Below are 15,976 nucleotides of genomic sequence, written 5' to 3'. Positions count from 1 at the left end.
TGGGTGTAGTCAGCTATAAACCAGGATACTGAAGTGACATCTGGCTCATTAATGAGGAAACCTGATTATGGATCTCTTTGAGCTACAGTTTTGCAAATTGTGTTAACTCTGTTTATTATCCCTGTGGCAATTAGAGATAAGTGTTAATTTGTGAAAAGTACTTACTTTTCACCACATCTTCAAAGAAAAATTGTTATGTTGCTACTTATGTGAGAATCTTGAAGAAGACTTGATATGGTAGTTTGGTGTAAGTGCTACGTCGTCATGAATGTTGTATGGAAGATATGAACAGAACAGCTTTGTAACTTTAGTATTATCTTGAGGGTCTTAAAGTTTTGTGAAGTTATGGGGATATATTATGTGCTATATGTTTATATGGTGGCTAGATTTGAAGTAATGATTTGTGATCGTCATTTTGATGGAGATGATGACAATGATGTTGTTCATTGTGTCAACTTCGTGTATGTTTTGGACAGAGTATAAGTTGATTTTGTGCTATCACTTGTAATATTTTGTCTGTCATTGCTAAGACAATCTTGCAATATGTAATTTGTGAGTCTGGTGGTGTTGCAGTATATGAATCTTAGTTAATAGATTTGAAATAATGGTATGTGACTGGGATTAGGACGTTATGATTGCTATAGGCCTGAAGTGTAGAATAAATTAATCTTATAGCGGACTACAGATAAGTTACATCTGATTACGGTTTTGCAAAAACTGCCTGACATTTTAGAGATAAAAACCATATAAAACTCAGTTCAAAACTAGAAAATGGATAAAATAAAATGTATGATGTTGCAATTGGAATAATATTAGGAAGGTAAGCCTTTGTGAAACTTGGCTTTTGGATAAAATAATGTAGAAGCAAACTTATGAGACTACTGTGGAACCAATTTTAAGTATTCACCTATTTTCTAGTTGAAGCAGTTCATTACCTTCTAATTTTCGCTCTTTTTTCTTACCATAGAGCAACTCCTCAGGCATCTTTATAAAGCTTACTTTTCTGTAAAATTTTTCCCTTTCTAGCAGTGTGAATTGTCTCTGCCACTTTTAACACACCTGTAGTAATCTAAAATGAATTATAATAGTAAATGAATGTGTTCTTTGTTATTTTCAGAATTTGTTGATGATCATCCTTATATCTTTTACTGAGCTGTCCATATGTGACACAATTTTATGAATTTGTATAGGGGAGACAGGGGACAAAACTTATATTTTGCATATTGCATTTTTTATTAGTTCCCTGTAAATGTATGAAACAAAACGGACTACTGTACATGTTCTGTGGGGCTTTTCTAACACGACTGCATTTAGTTTTCCCAAAATTATGTACACTTTGTTTTGTGAAATTAATTTTAAAGGATCAATGTATGTGCTACTTTTGTCCCTCTTACTGTGGACATTAGTAACACTAGTAAGCTACAAAAGTAACATAGTATGTAAAACTTCATTTTGCCAAATAAATGATTTATAGAGTAGCTTAAAGTAAATTTCCATTACAAAAGATGTAAAAAAAACACCAATAAACGGCGGGAAATATAAAACTTCAGTTATATTTGCAATTTTCAAATTAACTACAGTAAGTGTTAACAATACTGAATAAATCCAGGCATTATGATTAAATGTTCATGAGTCAATTAAATAGAAGATTAATGCATATCATAAGTTCTGTTCAGATTTGCCGTTCTGATACACATACATATCTTCTGCTTTGGTACAAGCAACATGAGACCAAGCCTTACATACCAAACACCGAATCCTCTTCTCTTTGGATGACTGTGGCAGTAAGATTCGTGACAAACAAGGCACTAGCTATCTTCATCTTCCAATGATGTTTCCTTAGGTTTATTTTGCTGTCGCGATCGCTTCATACGTCTGTGAATGGGCTCTTAATTCTTCCTCTAAAATCAAATTCTCTGGAGTATCGATCAAAATTGCTGACTTTACCCTGTTCGTCCCTTTTCTTGTGTTTTCCCTCGGACCTGCTTTTGGGAACTGAAGAAAAGCTTCAGGTGAAAAGGCTAGGTGAACTGAAGGAGATAACAGTAAACCACTAGGCTCCACGTCGCAGGCTATGACACCTGGAAGTGTTTCCTCATGTTTTGATGTTGGATCGGTATTAGATATGCTCACAGCTTCATATGGTCCGCTGATAGTCGCTAATCGCCCTGTGGACATCGTTTGCTGTTCATGTTCAGAAGCTTGTGGCGCTGGGCGATCAGAGACAGCAGGCGGCGCAAAATCGGTTTCACTGAGCACACTCCAATTCAATGGTACTATGCCTGTGCAATGAAAGCCTCCTGCAATTGTTTTTGGAGTTACAGCAAGTGGGCGCGCTTCCCTTACAATTGAAGGGATGTAGAAAATTTACATGGTCTTTCCTGGATGCTTTCTGATCCAGCTCTCGGCAAAAGCATTTACCATCTTTTTAAATGATCATAAACTGAACGGTCTGGAGGCTGCATCCTGTGCGTATAGTGCGGCGGGGATAACAACATAACTATCCCTTTGCTTTAGCAAACATTCAGGCCTCTATGGATACATGAGATTCGTAATTGTGAAGAAGCATTTGAGCATATTTGAGCTCAGGATTTGGTTTAGCAAATTTTGCAAAGTGGTGCAGGAACAGCAAGAATTCTTCATCGTGCATCCTACCACTTGCATTTTCTGCTCTAGTGCAACCAATAGGACCATCTCAAACCAAATAGTCATGATACCTTAAGCGAGGGAGTACAAAAAGAGGGGTAGTTCTGCTTCCCTGAGCACTGATAGCAATAGCAACTGTGACGAGGGTGCTCCTTTCAGCCAAAGTGATGGCACCTATCAGCATTATTGCATGTTTAGCGACAATCCTGTTTGGCTTCTGGACAGTTGTGATACCTGCCTGATCCATATTCCAGATGTCCATGGGCTCGAACTTGTATCTCTCCATCACATTAGCCAAGTTGTTGGATTAAAACACGTAGCTCGAGCGAGACTTGTGACTTGAGGCGACGGAAGAGACAACTGTGGATTCTTCATACATGCTGAAAACCAGTCAGGAACAGCAGTTTTATTATCTACCCAAGTCGATGGAGTTTGTATGTTATTCTTACTGCCAATTCGTGAGCTAATTTATGGATATCCGTAGGACAAAGTCTGTAAAATATTGCCAGTGCAATAATCACATATTCAGCCATTATTTTTTCTTCTTCGTCAGAGAACACTTTTTTTTATGCTTCTGTTTCTGACATGACGTATCAGTGTGCTACCATCACACTTCTCTTTCTTTTTAATGTACCGATGCAAAGTCACATGGCACATATTGTTTTTTGCTGCTGCTGTAACACTTACGCTATAATTTTTAGCATCATGTGGCGAAATGTAATACACAGGTGTAGCAGTTAGTCCTCTTGTAGTTGTCTTACCTATTGTTCTTTACTGTAATAAAATAACTAAGTAAATAACGGATTTGTTGAATAAAACATTATATCAATGTGTCCTAACAGTATTATACATAATTTACTGACGCTAATGAGAAAAAGCAGGGAATCTGAGTCTCTAATACAGTCTTCTCAATGAAAGGGTTGAATATATATATATATATATATATATATATATATATATATATATATATATATATATATATAAGTATTTACAATGATATAAATTATTAATGTATTTGTTAATATTGTAAATAAAATTAGTACTCATCTATTATTTCTTCCCTTTTAAATTATTTCTGCATCATAAAATATATGATTTTATTTATTTTTATGTCTACTGGATGTAATAAATATCTGTATGAGTAAATGTCTGGTGTATACATAGTCAGTTATCCATATTATATTTATAGAAGATAAATTAATAGTAACAACTAAAAAGTATGCTAATAAACCTAGCTCCCAGCAAAAACCAATAACTGCACAAATAAGATCACAAGTGGTACCATATGTATATATACAGAAACTGCCATTGGTAGATTCAGTTTTGATCAGAGGCTATCAATGTCATCACCCTCACAGAATTTCATGCATAGCTCAATATGACATTTTGTGCCCCATGTATATATATATATATATATATATATATATATATATATATATATATATATATATATATATATATATGCATAGCAGTACCTTTAGGGATGCAATTTTGACATTTCTGCATGCTGGTAATCAGTTAGTTACCTTGAATGACTCAGTCATGTGTAATTGTTCTACTATTGAATTACAAGATAAGCAAAATTTTGTCTCTGACCCTAAAAAATTATCTATCAATGCCATGAAAGAAAAACGTTGTTATAAATTCACAAGTGTAACATATAAATGGTGTTTCAGTCTTGATATGTATCTGATTACTGAAAAATGATATCAAGCATTTAAACCACTGGACATTATTGCCAAGAAGATGGTAGTAATACTATTTTACTTTCTGTCACCACTACTATTAAATTACCTTAATTTTTGCAAAAATAATCGTTTTTGCATTTCGATTGCTATGTAAAGGCGTTTTTTTAGTTCACTATTATCAATATAACAGACAGTCGTTAGAAGATGCGTAAACAAATGGTAGAAAACACTGTTTAGTTGTCTGCAAATGCTCGTTCACTTATTCTGCTCGCATTTGCGCCACTGTAAATAAGGCTTCAGGTTAAAAGTTTGTTACTGGTCAGTTGCCACTGCACATGATGGCACTGCAGCCAGCTCCACATTGCTTTCTGATGCCACCGTGATATAAGTGGCACAGCTAACAATTGCCACACAGTTTTCCATGTGCTTTCGCCACCACCACAGCTTTTGCTTCAGAGAATGCTCCCTGTGTCATAGCTGTTTGTATCTATGGCACTGGAATCCAAAAAGAATAAATGTTATGCTGCTTGTGTTTAGCCTATTGGGAACTGGGTATGCAGGAGAAATTCCCATCTAGTAGATGCCATTGTTTGTTGCAGGTGATGGTGAAGAGCAGATTTGCACAGAAATATTGCTTTATTGTATGTCTCACTTGTATTTCCTTTCAAGTGCTGTCTCCTGTGCATTCGAAAACATTGCTAGAGGGCTGCATTATTTGATGGTTGGTTGATTGATTTAGGAGACAGGACCAAACAATGAGGTTCTCAGTCCCTTGTGATTAGGAAAGGATGGGGAAGAAAGTCAGCTGTCCTCTTTCACAGGAACCACCCTCGCACTTGTCTGAGGTGATTTAGGGAAATCATGGAAAACTTAAATCAGGATGGTCAGAGGCCAGTTTTAACTGTTGTCCTCCCAGATCTGAATCCAGTGCGCTAACAACAGACCCACCTCACTTGGTGCACTATTCGTCAGATTTATATTTTATAATGGGTGTTTATTATGGTATGTGAAGATGCTGCAATTTAGCTAACAAGGGGGCCTTACAGACTGCTCTGCCCTCTACGATTTTCTCTATACTTATAAGATTGGACAACAGTTTCTAAAAGGAGTTTCTAAAACAAACTCGAAATAACTGTTTTTGAAGAGTAGAAGATTTCCAAGAGCAGTGAAGTATAAAATGTGTGGAAAATTAACAAAATAAGTGGTAATTCAATGTATAGTGTAATCGTCTGGTAATTGTAAAGTAGCTTGTTAGAACATGTAAAATATCAAGTAAACTAAAAGCTGAGAGGCATGCAAAATTCCTTATTCTTGAAAATATTATATATAGCAACAATACTACTCAATCTCCAGAAACAGAAATTGACAGCTTAGATTGATTAACACTACACATCAATAGAATGGTAAATAGTGGCTGGCAATGCAATGGTTAAATGGTAACATCTTCACACTAGATGGAACATCAACATGATATCACTTTGCTTGTCACAGTACTGAATGACGAAAGTCAAGTTATGTCCTCCATAATTCAAAAAATCTGAATACAGTGTCAGAATAAAGAACATAGCAATTATCTCTACATCTAAATCTACGTGATTACTCTGCTACTCACAATAAAGTGCCTGGAAGAGGGTTCAATGAATCACATGCAACTTGTCTCTTTACCGTTCCACTCTCGAACGGCTCACGGGAACAACGAGCCCTTAAATTTTTCTGTGCATGCCCTGATTTCTCTTATTTTATCGTGATGAATATTTCTCCCTATGTAGGTGGGTGCCAACAGAATGTTTTCGGAATCGGAGGAGAAAACTGATTATTGAAATTTCGTGAGAAGATCCCGTCAGAACGAAAAATGCCTTTGTTTTAATGATTGCCACTCTAATTCATGTATCACATCTTTGGCACTATCTCCCCTATTTCGCGATAACACAAAACGAGCCGCTCTTATTTGTACTTTTTTTATGTCATCCGTCAGTCCCACCTGATGTGGATCCCACACCACACAGCAATACTCCAGAATAGGGTGGACAAGCGTGGTGTAAGCAGTCTCTTTAGTAAACCTGTTGCATCTTCTAAGTGTTCTGCCAATGAATCGCTGTCTACCCACAATATTATCTATGTGATCGTTCCAATTTAGGTTATTTATAATTGTAATCCCTAAGTATTTGGTTGAAATGACAGCCTTCAGATTTGTGTGACTTATCGCTTAATCTAAATTTAGTGGATTTCTTTTAGTAGCCATGTGCATAACTCCACACTTTTCTTTATTCAGGGTCAATTGCCACTTTTCTCACCACACAGATATCTTATCTAAAACATTTTGCAATTCGCTTTGGTCATCTGATGACTTTACAAGCTGGAAAATGACAGCATCATCTGCAAACAATCTGAGACAGCTACTAAGATTTGTCATGTCCAGAGAGGGAGTTAGATCGACACTCTTCTCAAAGAGTGGAAGGAGGTGCAGGCAGCTTCTGCAACTCCAACCTCTTGAAGGAGTAAGCTATTGCTAAAGAGAACGATACATAACTCGGTAAGGAGTGGTTACTTATTCAGGGCAGAATTCATAAAATTCCTATAGCTTGACAACTGAAAAGCAGTTCTGGCAATGCCTTGCAATAATTTTATCAGTTGAACCCTTTTATCTGGAATCGATCTCCCTGAATGCTACGGAGCTGAGGCTTGCGATTCGTACAAAGTTACCACGTCTGTCGTAGAATGACACTGAGCTTGTGTCGTTATACTCAGCAGATCTCGACTGACTACAGGGTCCTCCTGAGCCCTATTTATACAGCTTTTGTGTGTCACAGAAAGCTTCTAGAACATATTATATCTACTGCAGAGAGGCTGACCACTTACTTGGTGTATTTCCATCATCATGTGATGTTTGAAAGATACTTGGATCCCTGTTTTGAGTCTGACCACAGCAGTCATTTAGTCACGTAACGTCATCTGTCTCTTGGCGCCACTTCATCAGCGCTGGTCAGCATTACCTACAAATACTGTTGCAATGCTTCCTGGAGCGTGAGTCTAGCTGCTTTTCCAGCTGAATAAGTCATAATACATTTAATTTATAATCGCCGCTGATTGAGATTCGCAACACCTCCCTCCCCCAGGGGAAATTTTATAAGCTCTGTTCTGAGAGGCTATAAAATTTCTGAAACCTCTGTTTCAGTACCAGTGGAACATTTCTCTTTTGTTTATTAGCTTTATACGTTCTCAGAATATCTTTTCATCAAAATACATGGCGTTCATTAACATTGATTGGACACATGAAAATTCACTCACACATAATTTTACAACATTTAATATTGAATTCTCTTTTCCATTCATCACTTTCCTTTATACGTAATACAGCAATTACCATTTCTTTTTAAATACATATCAACTAAATTTTTCTTTTTACACATTTTTCTTAATACTCTTTCAGTGGACATTTCCTTACACAATACCTTTTATTACTACAATTTACAAGTTTATCTATCTTTTATCTCTGCATATTCTTGGCGATCCAACCATGGGGGTGGTTGCTCTTGATGCTATGGACATGTTTGGTGATTTATTTTTCTCTCTCCATGCTCTGTTAACTGGAGTGGTTGAGAAACTTACAGTGTTTAGTTCGTCTTCTGCCTCATAGGTTCGGAGGCCTGTGTGTGCTTATACCTCACTATTTCCCTTTTTGGCTCCTGCTTACAACATTGTTTGTTACACAGATTTTCGCACAACAACCTCTACTTATTTCACACATGCTTCGTCCACATTTTCGACAACATTTGCAATATACAACAAATAGAAATAATTAACAGTATTGTTACAGACCACGTGTATCCCCACATGGAATATGTACTCATTGACCAGCCTCAGAAGGTGGTCCACTGTTGATATTATATTTCGTTTTGCAGGTCACGTATCTTATGTCCTGCTGCTTTTAATTCATCTAAATGAGGTACTATATGCTCCAGTAGAAACATCACTAGTATTTCTGACACCTTCTGCTTCTCATCTTCCAGTGTACAACAATCAATATCTATATTTAAGGGTGGGACTATATCTTTTACAGTATTATTGGTAAGAATTATCCTCTCTGATTGTAACATTATTGGAGCACCATATCCCTTGCATTCACTCTTAAAACTCAATTTTCCTGTTTCTCTTATTATGAGATCGGAGGGTGGCAAGTCATTAGATAGTACAGTCGATCCTTCATCTTTTGGGACTATGAATAACCATTTGTTTCCCCATATCTGCATCCAGATACTTTCGTTCAATATAATATATTTCAGTTTGCAATCTTTCAATATTGCACTAACTGAAGCATTCCGGCTTCATACCTCTCATGGTCATACGTCGAAATTAATACAAAATTATGTTTACATTTTTGGTGCTTCATGGTTATCGTTTCACACACAAGTTTGTCTCCGGCCATTTGTGTGTATTGCCTCTTTCCATAATCAATTATGAGAAACTCTTTCTCTGGGGTGATATATGTAAATTACCTCATATTACTATCGTAGTCTGCATGTAAAGACCATATTTTATTTAAAGAGTACTCATTCTATCCACTGATGGTACATTTAATACATTACTTATTGTACTGCTGGCTAAAAATACAACTAAGTCTATTACAAGTAATAGCTGATACCCATAGTCTTCAGTGAGTTCAATCAGAAACTTTTTATCTCTCAATTCATTCTTAATTATCCCCAAATACTTTACCACTGGAATAGGATTTATTAAGTGCAGCTCCAATAATTTTTTGCGTGCATTTACAACTGCCAATATGAACAGATCATATTCTGTTTCTAACTCATTAAATATCATCGTTAGCTGAACTAACTGTTCCGTGACTGCTACTAAGATCAATGTTAGCGGTATTTTCTTATCCGTACTATTTTCTAATTCCTCAACATGTTTGCTCAATTTATCTATTCCATTTTCTATAATTTCCTCATTTTTTAGTTACCGCAATTATATTCTGATTGAACCCCGCTGATGATATCCTTACGATCGTTACTTGTTCCTTTGACAGCCTTAACAATTCTCGCTGCTTTTCTTCCAGAACATCTATCTTTACTTCAAAAAATTACGCATCTTCCTCGTATAATGTACTGACTAACACTTTACTTGTTTCCCCTATAAAATTCAAATTGCCTCATTTCGCACGTCCTTGCTGGTGTCGGGCTAGTTGATTTATTAATGTCCTCGCTTCCATTATTTTCCCGCTATGCCAGCTGATGGTTTGGTTCGCATTCTCACATTCTACGGTACTTAGTTTCGCCTTCTTTATTTCTCTTATGCAATTTGCCACTGTCCTTTTGGATACCTGATTTGTGCTTTCAAACTTATTGTGCCATGCCTGCAAATTAAAATAACTTGCTATTCGCCACGTTGTGCTGTGTAGCTGTACAATTCCTTGATTATCGTTATATGTACCAGGTGCTGACTGGATTCTCTGCACCTGCACCTCCTGTGGAAGTATCTTGTTTTCTGTTACACTGGCCACTGAAAAGCTTCCAATTATTATTACTCTCCAATCTTTGCTGCCATAATGTGTAATTAAAAGAACTCTTTTAGTCTATTTGGATGCACTATTACGTACTTCCCCCCCATGAACCATGGACCTTGCCGTTGGTGGGGAGGCTTGCGTGCCTCAGCGATACAGATAGCCGTACCGTAGGTGCAACCACAACGGAGGGGTATCTGTTGAGAGGTCAGACAAACGTGTGGTTCCTGAAGAGGGGCAGCAGCCTTCTCAGTAGTTGCAAGGGCAACAGTCTGGATGATTGACTGATCTGGCCTTGTAAGGTACTGCGAACGGCTGAAAGCAAGGGGAAACTACAGCTGTAATTTCTCCTGAGGGCATGCAGCTTTACTGTATGATTAAATGATGATGGCGTCCTCTTGGGTAAAATATTCCGGAGGTAAAATAGTCCCCCATTCGGATCTCTGGGCAGGGACTACTCAAGAGGATATCGTTATCAGGAGAAAGAAAACTGGCGTTCTACGGATCTGAGCGTGGAATGTCAGATCCCTTAATCGGGCAGGTAGGTTAGAAAATTTAAAAAGGGAAATTGATAGGTTGAAGTTAGATATAGTGGGAATTAGTGAAGTTCGGTGGCAGAAGGAACAAGACTTCTGGTCAGGTGACTACAGGGTTATAAACACAAAATCAAATAGGGGTAATGCAGGAGTAGGTTTAATAATGAATAGGAAAACAGGAATGCGGGTAAGCTACTACAAAAAGCATAGTGAACGCATTATTGTGGCCAAGATAGATACGAAGCCCACACCTACTACAGTAGTACAAGTTTATATGCCAACTAGCTCTGCAGATGACGAAGAAATTGAAGAAATGTATGATGAAATAAAAGAAATTATTCAGATTGTGAAGGGAGACGAAAATATAATAGTCATGGGTGACTGGAATTCGAGTGTAGGAAAAGGGAGAGAAGGAAACAAAGTAGGTGAATATGGATTGGGGGACAGAAATGAAAGAGGAAGCCGCCTGGTAGAATTTTGCACAGAGCACAACATAATCATAACTAACACTTGGTTTAAGAATCATGAAAGAAGGTTGTATACATGGAAGAACCCTGGAGATACTAAAAGGTATCAGATACATTATATAATGGTAAGACAGAGATTTAGGAACCAGGTTTTAAATTGTAAGACATTTCCAGGGGCAGATGTGGACTCTGACCACAATCTATTGGTTATGACCTGTACATTAAAACTGAAGAAACTGCAAAAAGCTGGGAATTTAAGGAGATGGGACCTGGATAAACTAAAAGTACCAGAGGTTGTACAGAGATTCAGGGAGAGCATAAGGGAGCAATTGACAGGAATGGGGGAAATAAATACAGTAGAAGAAGAATGGGTAGCTTTGAGGGATGAAGTAGTGAAGGCAGCAGAGGATCAAGTAGGTAAAAAGACGAGGGCTAGTAGAAATCCTTGGGTAACAGAAGAAATATTGAATTTAATTGATGAAAGGAGAAAATATAAGAATGCAGTAAGTGAAACAGGCAAAAAGGAATACAAACGTCTCAAAAATGAGATCGACAGGAAGTGCAAAATGGCTAACAGGGATGGCTAGAGGACAAATGTAAGGATGTAGAGGCCTATCTCACTAGGGGTAAGATAGATACCGCCTACAGGAAAATTAAAGAGACCTTTGGAGATAAGAGAACGACTTGTATGAATATCAAGAGCTCAGATGGAAACCCAGTTCTAAGCAAAGAAGGGAAAGCAGAAAGGTGGAAGGAGTATATAGAGGGTCTATACAAGGGCGATGTACTTGAGGACAATATTATGGAAATGGAAGAGGATGTAGATGAAGATGAAATGGGAAATACGATACTGCGTGAAGAGTTTGACAGAGCACTGAAAGACCTGAGTCATAACAAGGCTCCCGGAGTAGACAATATTCCATTGGAACTACTGACGGCCGTAGGAGAGCCAGTCCTGACAAAACTGTACCATCTGGTGAGCAAGATGTATGAAACAGGCGAAATACCCTCAGACTTCAAGAAGAATATAATAATTCCAATCCCAAAGAAAGCACGTGTTGACAGATGTGAAAATTACCGAACTATCAGCTTAATAAGTCACAGCTGCAAAATACTAACACGAATTCTTTACAGACGAATGGAAAAACTAGTAGAAGCCAACCTCGGGGAAGATCTGTTTGGATTCCGTAGAAACACTGGAACACGTGAGGCAATACTGACCTTACGACTTATCTTAGAAGAAAGATTAAGGAAAGGCAAACCTACGTTTCTAGCATTTGTAGACTTAGAGAAAGCTTTTGACAATGTTGACTGGAATACTCTCTTTCAAATTCTAAAGGTGGCAGGGGTAAAATACAGGGAGCGAAAGGCTATTTACAATTTGTACAGAAACCAGATGGCAGTTATAAGAGTCGAGGGACATGAAAGGGAAGCAGTGGTTGGGAAGGGAGTAAGACAGGGTTGTAGCCTCTCCCCGATGTTGTTCAATCTGTATATTGAGCAAGCAGTAAAGGAAACAAAAGAAAAACTAGAAGTAGGTATTAAAATTCACGGAGAAAAAATAAAAACTTTGAGGTTCGCCGATGACATCGTAATTCTGTCAGAGACAGCAAAGGACTTGGAAGAGCAGTTGAATGGAATGGACAGTGTCTTGAAAGGAGGATATAAGATGAGCATAAACAAAAGCAAAACAAGGATAATGGAATGTAGTCTAATTAAGTTAGGTGATGCTGAGGGAATTAGATTAGGAAATGAGGCACTTAAAGTAGTAAAGGAGTTTTGCTATTTGGGGAGCAAAATAACTGATGATGCTCGAAGTAGAGAGGATATAAAATGTAGGCTGGCAATGGCAAGGAAAGCGTTTCTGAAGAAGAGAAATTTGTTAACATCCAATATTGATTTAAGTGTCAGGAAGTCATTTCTGAAAGTATTCGTATGGAGTGTAGCCATGTATGGAAGTGAAACATGGACGCTAAACAGTTTTGACAAGAAGAGAATAGAAGCTTTCGAAATGTGGTGCTACAGAAGAATGCTGAAGATTAAATGGGTAGATCACATAACTAATGAGGAAGTATTGAATAGGATTGGGGAGAAGAGAAGTTTGTGGCACAACTTGACCAGAAGAAGGGATCGGTTGGTAGGACATGTTCTGAGTTATCAAGGGATCACCAATTTAGTATTGGAGGGCAGCGTGGAGGGTAAAAATCGTAGGGGGAGACCAAGAGATGAATACACTAAGCTGATTCAGAAGGATGTAGGTTGCAGTAGGTACTGGGAGATGAAAAAGCTTGCACAGGATAGAGTAGCATGGAGAGCTGCATCAAACCAGTCTCAGGACTGAAGACCACAACAACAACAACAACAACAACATTACGTACTTCTGTCCTTTTATCCTTATTACTACATTTGGTCCCTTTACATCTACAACAGTGAATGATCCTCTCAATTGACTATCTAGGTTCCTCGAAAGCCCTCTTCTTACACTTTCGGATTCTGTGTCTGTCATATTGTTATTTACTTTGTTCTTTGCGTTTCTGCGTGTTAGCCCTAGCCTCTTGATGTAATATCTGCATCCTTTGCCTTCTTTCTGTCACATAATCATTGTAATTATATATTACGTTTTCTGGCTTCTTCTGTAATATTCCCAGAATATTGCGTTTTCTCGCAAAAAATAATTCAAAAGGCGTATAACCTGTTGTACTGTGTGGCGTCGTGTTGAATTCGAAAGTTGCAAACGGTATCTAATTATCCCAATCGGTCTGATCCTTTGCTATTAAATTTCTTAACATTTCCGTTAGTGTATGATGTGTGCACTCCAGAGCCCCATTCATTTGTGGATGGAAGCTGGTTGTCTGTATTTTCTCAATCTTTAATAATTTGTACACCCGCTTCATAGTCTCTCTTACAAATTTACTTCCCATACCGCTTAGCAGTGATGTTGGTATTCCGAATTTCAGATTAGACCTTCTACTAGTTTTCTTGCAACTGTATCCGCATCTTGCCCTTCTATTGGTTCTGCTATAACAAATTTAGTCGGAGAATCTTGGAACATCAGGATGTATCTGTTTCCTGCATTCGATAGCGTCATAGGACGTACTATGTCAACGGCACAATTCCTAAAAATAAACTCTGGCGTTGGCTTTATCTTCAATGGCTGTTTTGTCTTCGTCTGTGTTATCTTATTCTTTTGGCAACTCTCGCAAGAACGTATAAATTTTTCGATATTTGTCTTCATTCCAGGCCAACTGCAGTACTGCTTTACTCGCTCATATGTCCTCCCCATTTCTTTATGTCCCCCTATTGGTGACTCGTGCATCTGCTTTAAAATATCCATTTTCTCTTCCTGACTCAATGCAATCTCTGAGTCCATCGGTGGCGCCGCTTCTTGCTCTGCCTCTTCTATGCCTTTTTGTTCCTCTTGCACCTCCCTGGTCACAGTTTCTGTTTCTTCCGGTGCTTCGTCTTCCGTCTTCGGCACTGCCTCTGTTTTTCCTTCTTGCATACTCGTAATCCGTGATAATGTGTCTTTCAGTACACTATTTGATAGTCGTATTCTTCTACCTTCAACAGAAACTTCATTAATCTCGATCATGGATCTGATATACTTCCTAATTACACAAGTGTCTTGTGGTCGGTCACGATTTTAAACTTCACACCAAATACATATGGCCTAAAATATTTCACAGCCCATACAACGGTGAGTAATTCTCGTTCCACCGTACTATAATCTTGTTCCACGTTATTTAATGTTCATGATATGAATTCTATGGCTAAATCCTTTCCCATTTGTCCCTGGATTAGATAAACTCTGACCGCGTGATTGCTGGTGTCCTTGTTTACTATAAATTCTTTTTCAAAATCCGGGTATTGCAATATCGGTGGACTAATCAGTTTTTCCTTCAACTTCTGGAATGCCTCTTCTTGGCTCTATCCCCACTCATACGGAATTCACTTCTTCAATAAATCACGTAGGGGTTTGGCCATTTTGCTAAAATTCCTTATAAAGCCCCAGATATGATTTCAATTGCTTTATTGTCTTTGGCGGTGGGTACTTTTTGATGGTCTCTATCTTTGCAAGATCTGGCTGTAGTCCTGATGCAGTTAGGACATGGCCCAGAAAAGTTACCTCTTTTCTTAGAAACTCATATTTATCTACTTGTAATTTCAAGTTTCCTTGTCTTAGCCGTTAGAATACTTTTTCCAGGTGTGCATTATGTTCCTGTAACGTTGCACCCACTTTCACAAGATCATCGAGATAAATAAAAACCCTGTTGCCTTGTACTCCACTGAGTACCGTATTCATTAGTCTCTGGAATGTCGACGGCGCGGTTTTTAGTCCCATGATCATTTTATTGTACTTATAATGTCCTGTGGGAGTGCTAAAAACTGTTTTCTCTCGGTCCTTTTCGTCTATCAACACTTGATAATACCCTTTCGCTAAATCTAGCATGGAAAAATACTTCGTTTTTCCCAGGATGTCCAATATCTCATCTATCCTGGGAAGGGGATAAACTATGTTTAATGGAATGTCGTTTAACATCCTATAATCCGGTACTATTCGCCATTTTGCCGACCAATGGCATTTAGTTTGTTTGGTAATATCAATATGGGGAAATTCCATGGGCTAGTACTATGGGATATTATGCCATCAGCTAACATCCCTTGTACTTCTTTTGTTGCGATTCTTGCTACGCCTGGGGTATTCTATACGGCCTTTGATCTATTATCACTCCTTTTGCTTATGGTATTAACGGTATACTATGTTTCACTACTGTAGTATGAGTCAATACATTTCCAAGTAAATGAAATATAACATTATATGTGGCACATATCCTCTCGAAAGCCTGTACTTCCCAACTATTTAAATGTTTTGTTCGCCTGTTTTCTCTTTACATGAGGACCCTTGACGTATTTACGCTCTTCATTCTTGTGGATACTTGTCTAATTTTATAACTACTTGGTGGCGGAGATTCTTCTGCTAACACGTCTGGCATGTCTAATTGTACCTTTTTTCACGAGTATTTAATATACTAGTAATACAAGTCCCTCCTTGGACTGTTACTATTGCCTCGGAGGTAATCACGTCCCTGTTTCGGAATTATCACTTCTGTGCTGTTCACTTTCGATACTCATACG

The 15,976-nt window shown here is 37.9% G+C and overlaps 1 protein-coding gene across 1 annotated transcript in view; it reads right to left on the bottom strand.

Annotated features, from left to right (window-relative positions):
• Positions 1-2,524: 2,524 nt before the first annotated feature.
• Positions 2,525-15,976, bottom strand: part of LOC126442685 (zinc finger protein 256-like) — a 66,830-nt gene continuing 53,378 nt past the window's right edge. The window contains exon 4 of the mRNA XM_050090738.1: positions 2,525-2,672. Coding sequence (XP_049946695.1) covers positions 2,525-2,672 — 148 coding nt within the window. The remainder of the gene's footprint in view (positions 2,673-15,976) is intronic.

Source organism: Schistocerca serialis, unplaced genomic scaffold (assembly GCF_023864345.2).
Source record: "Schistocerca serialis cubense isolate TAMUIC-IGC-003099 unplaced genomic scaffold, iqSchSeri2.2 HiC_scaffold_1400, whole genome shotgun sequence".
Taxonomy (NCBI): domain Eukaryota; kingdom Metazoa; phylum Arthropoda; class Insecta; order Orthoptera; family Acrididae; genus Schistocerca; species Schistocerca serialis.
The sequence above is the reverse complement of the archived record's forward strand: the minus strand, read 5'-3'. Positions and strand labels throughout refer to the sequence as shown.